Source organism: Eubalaena glacialis, chromosome 4, assembly GCF_028564815.1.
Source record: "Eubalaena glacialis isolate mEubGla1 chromosome 4, mEubGla1.1.hap2.+ XY, whole genome shotgun sequence".
NCBI classification, from domain to species: domain Eukaryota; kingdom Metazoa; phylum Chordata; class Mammalia; order Artiodactyla; family Balaenidae; genus Eubalaena; species Eubalaena glacialis.
Genome location: NC_083719.1, coordinates 128346575 through 128367787, shown reverse-complemented (window position 1 = coordinate 128367787; position 21213 = coordinate 128346575). Strand labels below are relative to the sequence as shown.

The following is a 21213-nucleotide window of genomic DNA, read 5'->3' as shown; positions in this document are numbered from 1 at the left end:
ACCAGGTCTACCCGTTTGGGGGAAAGGGTTGGCGGGTCCCTAAGGCCTTAGTACTGTTTATCAATGGGCAATAAGCCTGTTGCTTAGGGGGGCACCCTTTGCTATAGGAAATGAGCCTATTGGCATCAATCCACTGGAGCCAACCCAGAGCTAAATGGAGCCGGCCTGGAGGAGACAAGCCGTTCTTTTTTTTTTTTTTCCAGTTTTACTGAGATATAATTGACATACAGCTTTGTATAAATTTAAGGTGTACCGCATAATGACTTGACATACGTATACTACAAAATGATTGCCACAATAAATTTAGTTAACATCCATCTCCCCATATAGTCACAAAAATAGGTGTTTTTTCCTTGTGATGAAAACTTTTAGGATCTACTCTCTTTGCAACTCTCAAATATACCATATAGCAGTGTTAACTACAGTCATTGTGTTGTACAATACATCCCCAGTACCTTTTATCTCATAACTGGAAGTTTGTACCTTTTGACCACCTCCATCCAATTCCCCCTCCCCACCATTGTTCTTAAAGACTCGCCATACTCGCATACTGATGCAGAATCTACTTTGCCACAGTTCTCCCAACTCCCTAGGATTATATCCTTGCTATTTCATTCATTTATATCAGCAGCCTGGCCCCTCCAGGCATTTGAGTGTGTGACTCCTGTTTGTGATTGATTGTGAGAAAGTGGCTTGGAAGATGAGGATAACAAAGTCTCCACCAACCCCCTGACGCTTCCTGTACCCTCCCACCTCTGTCTTCTTGCTTATGCCGTTACCTTCTCCCTTACTTCTGTCTTTTGAACTCCACTTCCTCTGTAAAATTTAACTGTTTCCTATTAAAATTCCTTCACCTGTGTTTTTCTAGAACTTATATCTACCTAACCTGGAATCCTTCCAGCACTTACAAAGATGAAACATGCTTATTTTTTAAAATACCTATCTTCCTCACTTACCTGAAAACTCTGAGAGCAGGTACTCTCTGATTCATCTTTACACCTCCCCACAATACCTGCTATAGAGACTGGCACACTGGAAGTCCCAATTTATGTCCATGGAATTGAATAGATAGATTATTTCCATTTAGTTGAAACAAATTTCTCCTTCTCTCCAGGCCTGCTAAGTGGCCCTCATGTCTGAAAAAGTCACATTGAGACCCTGGCTACTGACATGACTTCCAATCTGAATCAGTTCCAACCCAGAGATGGGACGTTCCCCTTTAGAATTCTCAGCGTTCTAGACCTTCTGAAGAGCATTATTACCACATGGCCCTCAACCAAACTCTCTTTGCCAGTGTGGTCTTTGCTTTTTAAGATAACTCTTTTATCCTTTGATTTTTGGTTCCTAAGAGTTATTAGGCGATTTCTTTACCCTCCATCTCCCATCAGAACCTGTAATCATGATTCATTTGAGAAATATATATTGAGCACCTACTATTCTTAAGCCCTGGGAATATAGATATAAACAAGACAAAAGAGTCTCTGCTATTGGGAGGCTACATCCTGGTGCAATCTAGTGGTGCTCTTCATCTCTCAAATTTCTTCGTGATGTTAGCACAGGTCACATCCATAAAGGCACAGGTGTCCAGCACAAAGAGGGTGAGAGAGTCCCTCTTTGCTCTGTGCCGTTGTGATCACATCTGAGAGATAATGATTAATAATGAGCCCTGCTTTTTAATCTCATCACACATAAAAAAAATGGAGACTATGTGAGGAGACTTGTTCATTAGCTTGACTCTAGTCATCATTTCTCTGTGTATGTATATCAAATCATGTTGTTCACCTTAAATGCATACAATTTTTAGTTAAAAAAATAAAAGGGACATGGAAAGTAGACATACGAGAGCAGTGATTCTCAACTGAGGGTAATTTTCACCCCCCTCACCCAAAGACATTTACAATGTCTGGAGACATTCTTGGTTGCCACAACTTGGAGAGGAGTGGGAGGGAGTGCTTCTGAAATCCAGTGGGTAGAGGCCAGGGATGCTGCTAAATATCCCACAATGTATAGGACAGCCCCCTGCAACAAAAAAAAATCAGCTGGCCCAAAATATCAGTAGTGCCTCTTTTGATAACTTTGTACTAAAGGAAGGAAGCCAATCCCTCAGAGGAACCTTGGTCTTCAAGCATCTTGGAGGAGGTAAGGGCTGGGATGTGAGAAGGAATGAGAGATCTAGAAGCGGAACTAAAGGCCGACGAGGAAAGGCATGGGCTGTCTGGGAGGTAGTGAGCTCTCTGTTACTAGAAGTATTGTAGCACAGGTTGGGCAGCCACTTTGCAGTGATGCCAAGAAGGGCATTCAGGCCAGAGCATCTGGGGGCACAAGGACATTCAGGCAGGGGCTCTCATCCCCAAATCTCTATTATGAGAGGGACCCTAGCACCCAGGCAGGGAGAGGGCCAGGTATGGGAGCAATCCACAGTGGCTCACTGTGCCCACATCTCCTTTCCCCTCCAGGTCGGTCCTTTCAGCTTGCTTGCTATCGGGATCCTCACCGTGCACTGCATGGTCATCCTGTTGAACTGTGCTCATCACCTAAGTCAGAGGTGAGAGTCCTGCTTCTCTGTCACTTGGTGCCGGGTTCCATCTGCGGGTGTGCTAATTTTCCCTGGATCGCTGACCCAATTAGCTGGCCCCCTGTCCAGGCCACCACCCCTGCTGCTCTAGATACTGCAGAGGCGGTGGAGGGAGTGATTAAAATCCCAACTGGGAACTCCTAGGTCTGGGCCCAACTCTGCTGCTAACTAGCTGGACAACTTTGCCAAGCTCCTGCACTCTCTGAGCCCAAATATCCCTACCTAGAGAAATCAAAAGGGGTAAAGGATGCAAATGTGCTCATACATACCCATGAATATGCGAGATACTTAAGATGTCTTTCTTTTCCTCTTAATCTCCCCACCCCCATCTCCCCCCAACTCCAATACATACACCTTCGAAGGGGAATTTTTTCCAGGTAAACCCTTCTTGGGACAATTTAGTAACAGTAAAAAAACATAGTTAGCAATGAGATGAATAGCTCACAGGGATATTAGGGATATCCCTAATACAGGGATAGTTCACTTCAGTCCCTAATAAAGTATACATACAACACTCAACGTTTATATATTTAAAACTGTAATGCAAAACAAAATTCCAGAAGAAAAAGACAAATGCAGTGAAAACAAACAATGCTGAAAATTTCATATTTATAAACTAGCAGTTCATGGTGATTAGCAATTCTTTACAACCAACAGCCTTATGGCTTTCTGTCCACAGGGCTCAGCTTCTCCCAAGGCAGGCAAATCTAAATATGTCCTCATAGATGTGGAGAAGGTCCTCATGAGTCAAAGGAGGGATATTAAATGAAGCTCCTCATAAAGTCAAATTATCATAACCCAAATAGGTGTATCTGGAGTATATATCAATAACGCCTAACTTGTGTGGTGCTTTCCAGCCCACGAAACACTGTTAAGAGCATTTACTCATTCAGCAATTAAATTTATTGCACAATTACATTGTGCCAGGTACATGGCAAGAGCTTTGCAAGTCTTCTTTTATTTACTCCTTACAGTAAAATTTTATGGTAGGCACTATTTTTCCCATTTTATAGATGATTAAACTGAAGCTTAGGTGAGTTAAATGCCTTGCTCAAGGTCACACGGCTAGGAAGTGGCAGAGCCAGTATTCCAAGACCTGTCTGACTCTACCCCTTAACCTATCTGCAAATCTTTTTCTTCCCTCAAGCCTACCAGGACCATTTTATCACCGTGCAGGTTTCCAACATCTCTGTCATTTATGACAACCTTTCCCTGATTTTTGCTTTTGATTATTTGTTTTTCCTTTTTATTTTTTCTCTAATACAGAGGTTATAGACCCATGGCCTAAGAGCTGACAATGGTTTTCAGATATATTTGGGAGGACTTCTATTGTTTTTTAAAATTATTTATTTATTTATTTGGCTGTGCCGGGTCTTAGTTGCAGCAGGCGGGCTCCTCAGTTGCGGCTCATGGGCTCCTTAGTTGTGGCATGTGAACTCCCAGTTACGGCATGCATGTGGGACCCAGTTCCCTGATGAGGGATCGAGCCCAGGCCCCCTGCATTGGGAGCGCAGAGTCCTAACCGCTGCGCCACCAGGGAAGTCCCTTGGTTTTTTGTTTTTTGCCAGCATTTAAAAACCTGGAGATTTCATATAAAAAAAAATCTGTACCTTCTTGCCAGTCAGACACTCTGCCACCTCTGCGGCTTCATTCTTTCATCATTCAGCTGGAGCCACATCCTGATCAACCCCTTTTGGAGCAAGACCTGTACCAGAGCCTAGGACACTGTCTCCACTATCCCCTATTCTGTCTCATACCCAGCCCTTCTCACCACATTACTGATACCTTTCTGATCCCCATTGCTTTTGAATTTGCAATCCTCAGAGTAATGTATTTGCCAGTCCTATGCAATGTGACCTCGTCTGTATTTCATATGCCAAGCGCACTGAGTAATAATAAAAACAGAAGCATCATGCCGTGTTCTCAGTGCATCACCATATTCATCTCTTACTGGCTCCTCCCCAAAACCCAGACTGTGTGTAAAAAAACTGAAGCCTGGAGGTATAAAGAGACTTGCTCAAGGTCTCCCAGCCATCTAAGGGGGTGTGTTGGGACTTAAACCCTAGTCCCTGACAAGTCTGGGACCCTTTCCCTCTCCAAGCTACTCCCCTGAGTCATGCAATTAACTCCAGGGACCTGGGCAACTTGCTCCCACTTGCTGTGTTGACAGTCCTCAGCAGGGCCTTCCCGTCCCTTAGGAAGGGCCGCCTAGGGAAGGAGGGATGAAGGAAGAGGGATAGGCTGGAACTGGGGTGTCACATCCTACAGGGGTGCTAGGCAGGAGGCTAAAGATCACCTTCGCATGGGGTCTGGTCCGGGGCAAGCATCCCAAATGTTCCAACACCCTCAACAGTGGGAAGAAGGGAATGTAAGTCCAGAAAAGACAGAACCACTGTCTTGGCCATACTCATACCCCGTCCCCCTCCCTTCTCCTCCCTCTAACCAGGTGTGCACACCTCACAACTTTCGTATCCTCTCTGTCCTTGTTTACAGACCTAATCAATTCACAGCTACTGTCTACCTAAATAATAATAATAATATCCACTTAAATATTAGTGTTAAAAAAGACAGCTACAAAAAAGAGGCAGAATTCTGAAACTTTTAAAAGTATACCATTATAAAATATCTCAATAATACTGTTGCTAGAAAATTACCAGAATGTCCCATATTAATACATGAATATATAATAATTACTCACTTCGGGAGTACATTGTACTTTAAAAAAAAATGTTTTAAGTTATTCATTGCTTGTCCTTTCCCTAGACTGCAAAAGACTTTTGTGAACTATGGAGAGGCCATGATGTACAGCCTCGAAACCTGCCCAAACGCCTGGCTGAGGACCCACTCAGTGTGGGGAAGGTAGTAGTCATAGATGTCACAGTAGTAGTGGTAATAATAACAACAACAATAATAATAATCCTCACCTGTTCTTTCTTTATTTCTAGTAACACAAGTTTTAAATGAATATGTTCTTGTTGAAAACTATTGAACAATATAGAGAATCTCCTCCGATAACTCCATCCCCCATCCCACTCTTCACCCAAGAAGTAATCACTGATATCTAGTTAGTAAACATTCCTCTAGACTTTTTCTCTGCATGTACTTTTTCTCTTTATATATGTGTACAAATGGAAATATATATTTTGTTTTGTATTTTCTTGTATATTAATTGGAATATTTTTTGGAAATTTGCTCTTTCATCTAATAATATGATTAATTTCTTTCCACATTGGGACACAGAGATTGACCTCATTATTTTGTAAGGTTCACGATGTTCCCCAGTATAGATGGATCCTGTGGTTTTATTTAATCCTTCCCCTAATGGTGAACATTTAGGTTGTAACCCTCGCTGGATAAAAAGTTTATGGTGTACAAAATGCTCTTCTCTGTCTGATCTCCTCTGATCATCTCAATGACCTTGTGAGGTAGGCAGGTGTATCTTTATTGGGAGGAAATATGGTGATAAAGGCTCACAGAGACAGAATAATGTGTCCAAGGTCACAGGTATAGATACTGGTGAAGCAGAGTTTTGACCAAGCACCTAACGTGTTAGCCTTTCCCAGCAGAGCCCCTCAGGAGTTAGCCCCTCACCTGCCAAGATCCCTCCTGCAGCTCTTCTCTTGGGAATGTCAGTAGGTCACTGATCTCCTGATCAGGAGTCACTCTGATTGTCAGACAGGAAAGGCATGGGGCAGTAATAATAGAGATCTCACAATTGTCCATCCTTTCTCACGAAGATTTATCAGCTTCTGATGACACCCTGAATAAAACTTTCAGGCAGGAAGGCTCCTTGGAGATCGTCACTATATCCATGCCTATTCAAGTGGAGGAGAATGAAGACCAGATAGAACAATAAGGCTGCTCAAGTTACCCAGGGATCAGAGCAAGGACTGAAATCCAGAACATTCAGCTCTCACCCACTATACTGTGCCATTTCTCTGGAGGCCCAGCAGCTGAGAAATAATTGGGAAACTATTTTATTTAAACGAATGATTTGCAATTTTTAGTGTGCTAAGAAATACCTGGGGAGTTTGATTAAAAATTACCTATTCCACATAAGCAACAATCATCAGCTGATGCTCATTGTGAAAGGTCATTGGAAAACTATAAAGGAAGAATACACTGGCATCACCTGACCCCATGTAGTCATCGACTCATGTCTAGACATGGGACAACTGGACATGATGTGTCTTATAATAGGATACAATAGGGAGTACAGAGAACCACCTCTGAAATACCCTTGCCAGAAAGATAAATGAAGAACCTCAGTCTTATCAAACCACTAGATCTAATATCACTTTACAGGAAACACAGGGGATAGAAGAACAAGATAAATGACATTATGAATTCATCAACTGAATCTAGAAAGTGAAACGTACTATAGGGCAATTTTCTGGTATCTTCAGCACTAACCAAAAAAATTAAAGTTGCAAGGGAAAAAATAAATAAGGCAAGGGGAATATAGCAGATTAAAAAACTTGAGACTTAATTACAAAATGCAATGGATAGACTTGTTTAGAAACCAGCTGTGAAATAGACATTTTTGAAAAAATTGGAAAAATCTGACTATGGATGGAATATTAAGTGATATAAGAAATTATTGTTAGTTTTGTAAGGGGAGATTAAGGACATGATGGTTATATTTTATTTAAATTCTTGTCCATTAAAGCTGCATACTGAATTATTTACAGGTGGAATGACTTGAGATCTCCAGTTGGCTTCAAATACACCAACAAAATAAGCTTGTGTGCAGTGGGGGTGAAGGAATAGATGGAAGAGGATTGGCAAAAAGTTAATTGTTGAACCTGGGATGAGCACATGAGGAGTCATTGAATTATTATCATTGTTTTCATGTGTGTTTGAAAATCTCAACAATAAAGAGAAAAAACATCTCTATTCTGAAGTCTCACATGACACTGCCAAGCTTCTGACTCAATAGGCTGATATGAGAGCCAGGACTCTGTATTCTCACCATGAACCTCACATGATTCTGATGCAATGGTTACTACAGCCCAGTCTTGAAAAACATGGATCTAAACCTTAGAACCTAAGTAGAGGAACATATTTTTGTTCTCTTAAAAAATAAATACAGGGCTTCCCTGGTGGCGCAGTGGTTAAGAATCCGCCTGCCAATGCAGGGGACATGGGTTCGAGCCCTGGTCCGGGAGGATCCCACATGCCGCGGAGCAACTAAGCCCATGCACCACAACTACTGAGCTCACGCGTCTAGAGCCCGTGCTCCACAACAAGAGAAGCCACCGCAATGAGAAGCCCATGCACCGCAACAAGAGAAAGCCCGCTCACAGCAAGGAAGACCCAATGCAGCAAAAAATAAATAAATAAAATAAATAAATTTCTTAAAGTAAATAAGTAAATGCATCTCCAAATACGGGACAATTTAAGAATCCAAAAGAATAACAACAATAACAGAGTTTAATATATTAAATAAAGGATAATTAATGTGAATTTACTGTGACAAAAAAAGAGGAAAGGAGAATATATCTTTCTTAGCTGTTAGCTAATAAACTTAGATAAAATGACAGAACTACAAAATCACCACCTTGCAACCACCAGTGAAATAACTGATTCAGCAAGGATCATCAATGAATGTTAAAACCCTTGGGTTGAGGATAGGCTATTCGTGGCATCTCAAAGTTTTTACCTCCAGGTTGCAAAGTAGGAAATGTACACTTTCAATGGAGAGGCCTAGCATTTGCCATCACAGTGGACATCCTGTGCCTCCCAATGTGATGAAGCACAAGTACACAGTATCACCTATGTGTGTGCTTGCTTCTCTGAATCACGAGGAAACAGTCATGTAAGTCCACAATGTGGGACATTCTACAAGACAGATGGCTTAGACTCTTCCCAAAAAGCCAATGTTATGGGAAACAAAAAAGGTGGATATGTACAGGGCAACTCTACCTGAAAAAAAATACTAAACAAACATAGCCGAATGCCACATATGAAGCGTGATTAGATCCTGAATCAAAAAAATTTTAAAAACAGCTATAAAAGATATTTTGGAGAGAATTGGGTTATTTAAAATATAGACTATATATCTGAGTATACTGAAGTTGATTTTCTGGACATGATAGTCCTAAGGGAGGTATGTTATGGTCTTTAGGGTTGACGTGTTATAATATCTGCAATTAATTTTCAAGTAGTTCTGAAAAAATGCACACGTGTGTGTATGTGTGTGTGTGTGTGGCTAAACACATTCATCCATACATATTTAACACAGTTAGGGCTAAACTTTAGCAATCAGTATATCTAGTTAAAGAGTATATGGATGTTAATTATACTAGTCTTTCAACTTTTACTGTGGACTTGAAATTTTTCAAAATTAAAAAATGAGGAAATATTAAAAATAATAAAAGAAATAATTGTCTCAAAAAAAATAAATGCATTTAAAAATAATTTGTTTCTCCCTCTGTCTGCCTCTTGTTTTCCTTCTCAGGTACACTGTCAGCTTTTTATTAATCATCACCCAATTGGGCTTCTGCAGTGTTTATTTTATGTTTATGGCAGACAATTTACAACAGGTAAAGAGGCCCCTTCTGGGCAGAGGGGGGAAAAGCAGATCTCCTGCTGCTAGGGTTGCATTAGCAAAATTATAGTTTTTGGATCATGGGAAGAGAGGGCTTCATTTCTACTCCCTAGTCAGACTACACTTGGGAGTTCTTTCAGTCCTGGGAATCACTCTTTAAACGGATCATAGGGAAGCCGAAGCAACATCTGAGGAGTGTAACCAGGATGGAAAGAGAGGCTTGCAATCCTGTCCAATCAGAAATAATTGAGAATTTTTAGCCTGAAAAGTGTTGGTGAGCTTTTCTTTAGGCGGCTCAAGGTTGTCATGTAGAAGACTTAAATTAAGGCAAACAAGTTGCAACATTGCCCTCATTGCATTCCTAACAGGCATTATAAATCAATCATAGCATTCTTTCTTGGTTTCATGGAATAAAGGAAGCATACTTGTTTTCGTGCACTCAAACATCCAGAACTATGACAGGCATTATAGATGGAATATTCAAGCAGACAGATTTTGCTCAATATTCAGAGCTTTCTAACATTTAGGGCTATCTAAAGTTGAAGAAGATATTCCTGTGTAATCAATTCCTATTCTCTGGATGTATGAAAGAAAACGATTTGGTACGGGAGAAGACCTTGGGCTAGATGACAAAAGGACCCTTCAAGCTTGAGATTTGATGATTCTAAGGGTTTCTGGTTGTCACAGTCATGGGTACTACGGTTTAGGGTTACCAGATCTGGCAAATAAAAATATATGACACCCAGTTAAATTGGAATTTCAGATAAGCAGCATAATTTTTTTTTTTTACTACAGGTATGTCCTTATGTAATATTTGGGACATACTTTTACTAAAATGTTATCTGTTAATTATCTGAAATTGAAACTTAATGGCATCCTGTGTTAATGTGGCACCTCTAACTACACTGCCCTTCCTTGTGCTCCACATCAGATGGTGGAAGAAGCCTACGTGACCTCCAACACCTGCCAACCCAGGAAGATCCTGGTGCTGACCCCGACCCTGGACATTCGTTTCTACATGCTGACAATCCTGCCCTTCCTGACCCTGCTGGTGTTTATCCAGAACCTCAGGGTTCTGTCCGTCTTCTCAACGCTGGCCAATATCACCACCCTGGGGAGCATGGCTCTGATCTTTGAGTATATCGTGCAGGTCTGTGCCCAAAACCACCACAGAAGGGGGTCAGTGTCCAGGGCTTCTGAGACCCTTGGGGAGGGTCACTGTTGTCATGGGCAGATGAGAGTGAGGAAGGTGACCTCCTGCTCTGAGCAGCCCCTGCCAAAGTGATGTGTCCGTGAACACCTGCCTGACAAGCTATAAAAGCTAGTCACCATCATCATCATTATCATCACACTGGACAATGGGTCATTCAACAAATAGTTATTGATAGCTTCTATGACCCAGGCATTGTGCAAGGGGTGGGGATTCAGTAGTAAGTAAAATTGATGGGGTGTCTGCTTTCATGGAGGTTACAATCACTTGGGGTAATAAATCTCAATCAAATAACCAACCAAAATTGTAGCAGTGATAGGTTGACAAGGGATACATGGATGATAAAGGAATTCGATTTACTTTGTGCCAAGTTTTTTACATAGATTAACTCATTAAATCTTCACAATGATGCTATTTTGGAGGTAATACTACTTTATCCTCAGTCCACAGACAAGAAAACTGATAAACAGAAAGTAATTTTTCCACTAATTACAGTCATTTTGCCTCCCAAGCCCATGCTTTGCTATCATTACAGGCCCTGAAATTTCACCATTATAGTTTCATTTCTTTGAAGTCTCTGGGGTTGTATTAGTTTCCTGCTGCTGCTGTGACAAATTACCATAAATCTGGTGACTTAAAACAACACAAAATTATCTCAGAGTTCTGGAGGTCTCACTGGGCAGGACCTTTCTGCATTTCTTTCTGGAGGCTTGTGGGGAGAATCTGTTTCTTTGCTTTTTCCGGCTTCTAGAAGCTGCCCTCATGCCTTGGCTCATGGCCCACTTCCCTCTTCAAAACCAGCAATGTCAAGCCAAGTCTTTCTCATGCTGCCATCTCTCTGGTTCTCTCTTCTGATTTCTCTCTTCCACTTTTAAAGTCCCTTGTGATTACGTTGAATCTACCCAGGTAATCCTGGATAACCTCGTTATTTTAAAATTAGCTTCAGGGGAAGTATAAAGCATTATCCACCTGTGCATCTCACCTCTCAGTTGTCTCCTTATTTTATTGTACAGGCACAGGAGTGTACAGTAGCTCTGCTGCCGCTCACAGCTCACATTCAAGTGCAGTAGCCTCAGTGATGTACACTGTGACCACACCCAGGCTGAACCCCTCCCTCTAGTCTGACTTAAAGAGGGGCCTGAAATTGCTCTTTGGAAAGGAAACTATAAAAGGTCCTGTTGTCCTAAGGGCTTAAGAAGTGCCTGTGATAGCAGAGCTCAAAGCCTGAGCCCAGTGTTTCCAGTCTTTGATCAGACGGTGGAAGTAGAACATGCCTCTTCTATTTTTCTTGGAATTTCTACTTTGATTTTGACTCTATACAATTCACGTAACTCACCTTTAAGTTTTGTGATAACTCTGATATCCGAGAGTTTTTCCCTTTGTCCTTTTCGTACTCTCCCAATTGTATTCCCGAACTTGGATTTGAAATATTTGGAAATTCCCATTTATCTCAAGGGACTACATGAATCTCTTAGGAATAATTTCTTCTCAAATAAAATATATAATACTGTGAAATAAATAAATAAATAAATAAATAAAATAAAATTAGCTTGATTAGCTACCTTAATTCAGTCTGAAAACTTAATTCTCCTTCGCCATGTAATGTGACATAGTCAAGGTTCCAGGGATTAGGATGTAGACATTATTCTGCCCACAGGAGTCTATTAGAATACTCATTCCCTCTAGATCTGTGATAGCTACTGTGCCAGCCAGAAGACTTCACGGCTCTGAGAGAAGTGATGGGAAGGAGGTATTAGAGAACTGGAAAACAGAAGACCTGAATTCTTATCTGGGCTGTGCCACTCACTTGCAGAGTGGCCTTGGGCAGTTCCCTTCTTCTCCCTGGGTTCCATTTTCACCACATGTAAAGATGTGGTAAATCAAAATGTAAATATATACAATGTATTTCTTAAGAAGGAATGAAATTCTGATTTATACTACAACATGGATGAACCTTGAGGACATTATGCTTAGTGAAATAAGCCAGCCACAAAAAGACAAATATTATATGATTTCACTTGTAAGAGGTACCTAGGATAGTCAAGTTCATAAAGACAGAAAGTCAAACAGGGGTTACCAATGGGCTGGGTAATAGGGAGTTTTATTATTTAATAGGTGCAGAGTTTCGGCTGGGGATGATGATAAAGTTCTGGAGATGGAATGTGGTGATGGTTGTACAACAATATGAAGGCTCTTAATGCCACTGAATTATACACTTAAAAGTGTTTAAAATGGTAACTTTTATGCCATGTATATTTTACCACAATAAAAATAAGTAACTTGTTTAAAAGATGAGAAGGCTGACTCAGCTGTGGGTGCTTCTAACACTGTCTCTGTTGAAGTCGGGCAAGCCCAGCTCTCTACCAGATTTGGGGTGACTTCTCCGCCTTGGCAAAATGAATGCCCTTCTTCTACTTCCTTTCAGGAGATTCCAGATCCCAGGAACCTACCCTTGATGGCAAGCTGGAAGACTTTCTTGCTGTTCTTCGGTACAGCCATCTTCACGTTTGAAGGCGTCGGTATGGTAAGATGGGTGTGGGGTTTGAGGGAATGGTCCCCAGTGCTCTCTATGAAAGCCAGTCATTGTTCTAGGTGTCTAAATAGTAGTATTTATGAAAAGTGCAGAATATTATCTTCTCCTGGTGGAAGGGAAAGTCAGTACCCATTTACAGGGTGCCACCTGCCCCATACACCACACCAAGCCTTGAAGACTGAGTGAGAATTTACCATCAGCCCAGATGGAGCGGGGCACTCCTGGCTGTAGAAAATGTGGGAGAAGATGAAAGGGGGTGTGGCCCCTTCCTGACTCTGGGCTGCCTGGAGAAGGATGTCTGTGCTTGTGGGGGAACCTGCTAGCTTTCTTTCTACCTTTTCTTTCTCAACCTCCTTTCATCTCTAGGTTCTGTCTCTCAAAAACCAGATGAAGCATCCACAGCAGTTTTCTTTTGTTCTGTACTTGGGGATGTCCCTTGTCATTGTCCTCTACATCTGCCTGGGGACACTGGGCTACATGAAGTTTGGGTCGAACACCCAGGCCAGCATCACCCTCAACTTGCCCAATTGCTGGTACGTCCCTGCCCATCTGGGGTTGGGGGGAAGGGGAGGGGAGTCACAGGGTCTGAGCCTTAGCAACAGAATGTGGCATCCCTGAGTTACCATTAGCAACAAATATTAACTGCTAGTATTAGTATTATAATAACAGGTACGTTTAATAACCCAGGCATTGTGTATTATCTCATTTAATTCTCTCAACAGCCCTATGGGTTAGCATTATTATTATCAACTCCATTGAATGGATAATGAAGTTGATATGTGGATAGGCTGTAAGTAAATTTCCCAGCTCACATTGTTCATGAGAACTTGAAACTGAATCTGTCTGACTGTATGGTTCAAAGGCGGTCAAACAGGAATGATCTGGGAGTGTCTATGAAACAGAAATAGCAACAACAAAAAGTATAACTCCGGAGTAATGATTGAGGGGCCTGCATATGGACTGCTACTTAGGACCCCAATTCCAGAAATGGGCCTAAGCTGCCATTGCTATACCCCACTTGGTACTTGGACTGGAGTTCTTGCGTTCAGTCGTTGATTCACTTACTCATTCATTCATTCATCCAGGAAGCATTTTGGGGACTGGCACGTAGCATTCATTGAGTATTAGCTATTGTCATTATTCTGGCAGTATTGGGTGCAGAATGACGAAGCAGTCAGTAGAACCAAGTGTTTAAGAGCACAGATTCTACACCTGAGCAATGGGATTTGATCCTGGTTCCCACGTGACCTTGGATAAGCTAACCTAATCTTGCAGACCTCATTTCCATCCTCCATAAAATAAGGATAATACTCTCGCCTATTTGTATCAGTCAGGATAGGTTATGCTCTGGTAATAAAATAAACCACTCCAAAATCTCAATGGCTGAACACACAAATGCTTAATTGTATGTTCATGCTACATGTCCATTATGGGATGGCTGGGGCTCAGCTCTGCACCATCCCCACTCCAAGACCCAGACTGATGGAACAGCCACTCCCTGAAACATTGGTGGTTTCCATGGCAAAAGGCACATTGAATCATACCCTTTACCATGAAGCTGCTAAAGCTTCTCTAGGAAGTGACATATGTCTCTTCTGCTCACACTTCATCAGTCAGAGCAAGTGGCCACACCTCACTCCAAGGGGCAGGGAAGTGAAATTCTACCATGTGTCTGGAAGACTGGGAAGTATTTGGCGAGCAGCGCAAATGACCACCATGCTGTCTCAGGGAGTGACTGTGAGGGTGAATTGGCTTAATATACATAAAATGCTTAGAAAAGTGTCTGGCACGCAGTAAGTGCTCATTGCGTGTTAGCTATTATCATTGCTATGTCTCCCCCACAGCCTCGGTCTTTGGAAGTGAGTAGGATGGTGGGGCGTTCATTTCCCGTAAGACCACAGCTGTAAAATGAGAAAAATATCACCAGTCCCACCCACTTCACTGTGTTGTGGTAATGACTAGATGAGATAATAAACGTGGAATTTCTTTGAAGTTGTGACTTATTTTACACGAGTAAGATATCAGCCTAATATGCTGTTCTTATTCTGGGGAATTCAGGCTGCCACTAGCTACCTTGGGCCGGGCGGGTGCTTTCCTTCTGAGATATCAGCTGGAAAAAAACGGGCATCGGGTGCCATGAGGACCTCACAGCTTCTCTGAACCTGGCTGGTGATGAGATTCTCCAGAAGAGCCTTAAAGAAGGAATGAACAAATATCCCCTCCCAATGAGCAAAAGACCAACAACCCAAAGAGAAATGGGCCTGAGCAAACAGTTCACAGGCAACTCAGAAAGTGACATTTTATATATTTGAAAAGCTACTCTGTCTCCCTCATAATCATAGAAATGCCAATTTTACAAAACACAATGGCACAAACCAACATGTGTTCACACACTGTGTTTTGCCAAGGATGGAGGGAAGCAAGCACTCCATTATGCTGGGACAACAAATGCGCAATATGTCAAGAGCTATCAAACTTTTATTTTTTATTTTGTTTCTTTTTATTGAGGTATAGTTGATGTATAATGTTATATAAGTTTCAAGTGTACAACATAGTGATTCATAATTTTCAAAGATTATATTCCATTTATAGTTATTATAAAATATTGGCTATATTCTCTGTGTTGTACAATATATCCTGTAGCTCATTTATTTTATACACAGTAGTTTGTATCTCTTAATCCCCTACCCCTATCTTGCCCCTCCCCCCATCCCTGTCCCCACTGGTAATCACTAGTTGCTAGTTGGTTCTCTATATCTGTGAATGTGCTTCTTTTTTGTTATATTCATTAGTTTGTTTTATTTTTTAGATTCCACATATAAGTGATATCATACAGTATTTGTCTTTCTCTGTCTGACTTATTTCACTTAGCATAATACCCTACAAGTCCATCCATGTTTTTGCAAATGGCAAAATTTCATTCTTGTTTATGGCTGAGTAGTATTCCATTGTGTGTATCTGTGTGTGTGTGTGTGTGTGTGTGTATATACATACACATATATATATATGTATATACACACCGCGATGAACATGGGGGTACATGTATCTTTTTGAATTAGTGTTTTAATTTTTTTTTTCAGTTATATACCCAGGAGTAGAACTGCTGGGTCATATGGTAGTTTTGTTTTTAGTTTTTTGAGGAACCTCCATACTGTTTTCCACAGTGGCTGCACTAATTTACAACAGTGTATGACAGTACCCTTTTCTGAGAGCTATCAAAATGTTAAATCACATATACTTTTACCCAACATTTTTACTTCTGGGGTTGTATACTGTATGTGCATAGGTATATGTACAAGCATATTCTTTACTGCATTGTTTACTGGCAAAAGACTAGGAATAATCTAAATATCCATTAACTGGAGACTGGTTAGAAAATTATAGTATATCCATGCAATTGGAATATCAAGCAGCTATTAAATAGAAGAGCCAGATCTATGTATCTATGTGTACTGATAGGGAACAATCTCTAAGAAATATTTAATGACTAAAAACAGAGATCAATGGTGTGTAGAGGATGCTTCTGTGTGTGTGTGTGTACCTACATTCTGTGTAAGTTTGTATCTACACTATTTCTGGAAGGGCTTCAAGAAAATTGTTCAAAGAGTTGCCTGTGGAGAGAGGAACTGGAGGCTGGGAATCAAAGGTGGGAGGGAGTCCTGGTATGACCTTTGTACTGTGAATTTTACTCCATACAAGTATACCTTTTTTTAAAAAGTAAAAGAAAAAAAAAAGAAAGGCACAGATTCCTGAGCCACAGGCTTATTGAATGAGAATCTCCAAGAATGTACACTTTTAATAAGCTTCCCAGGTGGCTCTGTTGGCGGGTCAGGCTGAGTCAGTGGAAGTTAGGCAGTTCTATAACTCAACAAGTCCCAACCTCCAAGCAGTGGATGAGTCCTGTGCGGCCCTGCCCAGGAGCCACGTCAAATTTCACGTGCTGTCCCTCTCTCTGCAGGTTGTACCAGTCGGTCAAGCTGATGTACTCCATCGGCATCTTCTTCACTTATGCCCTCCAGTTCCACGTGCCAGCTGAGATCGTCATCCCCGTCGTCATCTCCCAGGTGTCAGAGAGCTGGGTGCTGTTTGCAGACCTGTCTGTCCGCACGGCCTTGGTCTGTCTGACCTGTGAGTAAGATAAAAGGGCTTTCTTTGCCCAAAGCTGTGGCCGGGAGCCACATTGACAGCTACCCCCATCACTGGCTCGGCCACTAGCCAAGCAAGATATTTCACTTCCCGGAACTGCAACTTTCCAACTGAAAAATGGGCTTAACAGAACTGTCATGTAGTAAATGTTATAGTAATCTCTACTGTCTACACATAGAAAGAATACATTGACTGGTCTGAGGGAGAAAGCGTCATTTATTCATTCCTATATGCCTCCTATATGTCAGGCACAGCACTGACATCATCTAATACTCATGACAGCCTAACTATGTAATATTACCAATTGAAGGAACTATGACCCAGGAAATTAAGTAACATGCTCACATCATAAATAGCTGCTAAGCAACAGAGCTGGGATTTGAATGCAGGTTGTGCAGCCCCAAAGTCTGTGTTTTCCACTGTGCCATATTCCTTCCTATCATAAATTAAGGTCAAGTCCCCTTAAAGTGGTGTTTAACTATAGAGAAAAACCCCAAGGGGCTGATTTGTTACAGTCTTGGAAGTCATTTTCTCCTCCCTTCCTCCGTCCCTCCCTTTCTTCCTTCCTTCCTGCTTCCTTCCATTCATTCATCCATTCATTTCCTCATTCATTCTACATCAGGTGCCATTGTAGATGTTTGGGGAACATTGTGAACAGGGCTGGGAAACTCTTTCTCTGAAGCATGTTCAGAGAAAGAAGATCAAAAAAGGTGTCCCGTGAAGAATGAGGGAAAGAACTATGGAGGTTTTGCCTGGAGAAGCAAAGGCTTGGGGAAATTCTATATCTGTTCTCAAACACCTGTGGGAGTATTGTGCAAGAGAGAGAGCAAATTTCATCTTAAAGTCTCCAGGAGTCAGCGTTTAAAGTTGAGGGAATCCCATCTCAGTTCAGGGTCAGGAGAAAGTGTGTAAGTCTTGGAGCAGACCCGCAGAACAATATACTAGCAGATGCTATACTCCACATAACTGGAGTTCTATAAGCAGAAACAGCATACCTGCTTGGCTTAAGATGTTGTTACAGAGAGTTCCCAGTCTGTACCAAGACATCAGGAACCTGTAAATATATTGTTTTGAGATCATTCCCAATAGGAAGGATGTACGTTGAAGAGAAACACTGAGTAGTTCAGGCCACTTGGTATCAGGGAAAGAGCATCACTAGAGACAGCTGACTTTCAATGACATGTCCTGCTTCTGTCCTGTGCTGAATGACCACTTCTTCCTCTTTTATTCATCTGTCAATTCTGTTATCCTTCATTCAGTAATCATTTGTTGAGCACCTACTATGTGCCTGACATTGTGCTAGGTGCTAGGGATACAGTAATGAATCATGAAAAAGACATGGCTCCTGCCCTCATGAGGCTTAGAGTTTGAGTGGGAAATATATGCAGGCAAATAATTATAGCACATTGTGATGAATGTTAAGATGGTACACAGTGATGTATCAGAGGATAGTTAAGACTGTAAGAAGAGGCTACCCTAAGAGCACCTGAGAAGGTCCTATAACTTAGCCTGGGCCAGGTCAGGAAGACCTCTCCACTGGAGTGATATTTCAGTTAAGACCTAAAAGATAATTAGGAGGCAGGTGGAGCAGTGGAGAATGTACCACGTGCAGTGAGCAGGCTCTGCACAGATTGGAGGCAAGTACTTACATATGGCCTCTCTGGAGAACTGAACGCATAAGGAGTGATAAGACACGAAACCAGAGGATTTGGCAGGGCCCAAGTCCTAAGGGACCTTGTGCTAAGGAGGTCAGGCAGTGGGGAAGGGCCCACAGCAATGGGTTAGCATGACCAGATCTGACCCTTCTAGAGCACTCCTCCAGTCCACCTTGCATTATAGCTTTCCTTGAGCGTGTCTTCTCTCTGCCCTGCCTGCATGAGCTCTCCTAAAGAACAGACACTGAATTTTCTCTGTACTTCCTCCAGTAAGCAATTTATTAAATATCTGATAAAAGAAAGCTGTGGACGAGGATCATCCCATCAGAGAGGTGATGGATTCTGAACCGTGAGAGTCTATGAGTCTCTCTCGTTCTCTGATTAGATGTGCTGGAGCAATTTTAGAAAGAGGTGATGTTTTCTTCAAGACCCAGAAAGCTAGTCTGAGTGCTTTCCAGAACTGGTTTTCCCTAATTTATTCACAGGAAAATCATATGGCTGTATAAAGTGGTCACATAATTTATATGTTTATTCGTTCAAATATTATCAAAATTGGACTCCCCTCGAAAATCCATGATATATGTTCATTGTATGTATAAAAGATGGAAATCTAAGAGTGTCTATGGAAGAGAAGAGATGGTGAGTGAGCCGCCTAATGCTGTCTGCATGTTTTATGTCCTCCTTAATTACCAGTTTCCTTCTAAGAGTAGGAAAACCAGTGGTTGAGAGTCTGAGAGCAGCAGAGCCATCTCTCATTGTTTATCCATCCTTGCTTCTAGACAGCGACTATATTGTGTAGATTAGTACAAATTCACTGTAGATGCAGTGCCTGGGCAAGAGTCAAGCATTTATCAAGCACATACTGTATACCAAGTTCTTTCACGTACATTAGAGGCCACCTAGTAGGGTGGAGGGGCCTTAGATTGGGCATTTCAGTGGCTTCTCATGTCAGTTCTGTGTGACTTTGGGCACAACCCATTCCCTCTAGAGCTCTAGATTTCCCCAGCTCTGCAATGAGAAGGTTATAATAGATAGGTGGTAGAGGATCCTTTTCAATAAATATTATATGTGGAAAACCCAATAGATAAAACATAAAAGGAGAGCATGTTTTGGCAGCTAAAACAGAGGTGGGAGTCCAGAGCCACAGTGCCTGTTCTGCTCCAGTTCACAATGGGCTCCTTTCCCACCTCTCCAGTGGTCTGTCAGGCACTTGTAGAATTACACAAGTCTCCAAAGAAATGGTTTGTTTCTGGGCTCCCTTCCTGTAGGAACGTTCAGCAATTCTAAACTTCTTATTTCCCCGCAGGTGTCTCAGCCATCCTCATACCCCGCCTGGACCTGGTCATCTCCCTGGTGGGCTCCGTGAGCAGCAGTGCCCTGGCCCTCATCATCCCACCCCTCCTGGAGCTCATCACCTTTTACCCTGAAGACATGAGCTGTGTCACCATTGCAAAGGACATCATGATCAGCATCCTGGGCCTTTTGGGGTGTGTATTTGGAACATACCAAGCCCTCCATGAGTTGATCCAACCCATCAACCATTCCATAGCCAACTCCACAGCTGTCTATGCATAATTATCTATTTTTATTCTGATAGTTCTCCCTTACTCCGATCCCCAATTTGACTTCTATTGTGGATGTTATATACATTCATCAAACCCCAACATCTCTATATTAATTAGTGGCTTCTTTATCTTTCCAAGAGAAATGTAGGTGACACAAGTCAGTACTGATACCTCTCAGGCTATGTCTTTTCTGCTTTTGGATTTCTCTGGAGGCCTTTTGTACCTCTGAACCAAAACCACATTCAACCATTTCTATTATCAGCCTCATTTAATGGGAAAAAGGATGCCATTTGCCCATGATATCCCTGGAAACAGAGACCAAGCAAAAATATAAATGCAAAAGGAGTTGTTTTCTCTATTCTGCAGTAACTACCCTTAAAGCATCAGGTTTAAAAAAGTGTATGTTGGGGGAAGAGGAGTTTCTATTTAGGTATGGTTCTAAGTGGAAGAGTCAAAGAACAAAAATAGTACTTAGCAGTAATTTTTCTAACCAATAGCTCTGACACTGATTTCCGATGGGATCTTTTTTTTTTTTTTAATTTTTATCCTATGGGATCTTGGGCAAGTTTCTCTCCCTGTCCATCTCACTTTCCCATTCTATGAAATGAAGGATTGGACTAATTGGCTATTAAGGGCTCTTCCAGCTCTGACATTCTGAAAGCGAAAAAAAAAGAAAAGAAAAGAAATGAATTTATCCCTTAACACATGTGTGAAAATCGAAGAGTTTTCTATCAGCAAGTTACCCTGTTGCCCTGGAGATACAGGCATACCAGAAGTAGGTTAAGGGATAAAAACATATTTCTTAGCAATCTTTCATTATGATGACCTCCCTACTGAGAAGGACATCACCTCTCTCTCTTTCTTTTTCTCTCTCCCCCAACCCAACCCCCACATTCTCAGATATCTTAAGGCCACTTAGAGCTGATTTAGGCTAAAGGGGATGAGCAGTTTGTATGAGGGAAAGGATTTCATCATGTGC

General features: G+C 41.7%; 1 protein-coding gene across 1 annotated transcript; it reads left to right on the top strand.

The window, feature by feature from the left end:
- Nucleotides 1-2404: 2404 nt before the first annotated feature.
- On the top strand, nt 2405-20244 carry SLC36A3 (solute carrier family 36 member 3). The gene is given in 9 exon segments (XM_061188351.1): nt 2405-2437; nt 2439-2545; nt 5339-5434; nt 9036-9120; nt 10057-10275; nt 12761-12859; nt 13235-13401; nt 16827-16996; nt 19976-20244. Coding segments are annotated over 9 exon segments (1245 nt in total).
- Nucleotides 20245-21213: the final 969 nt, after the last annotated feature.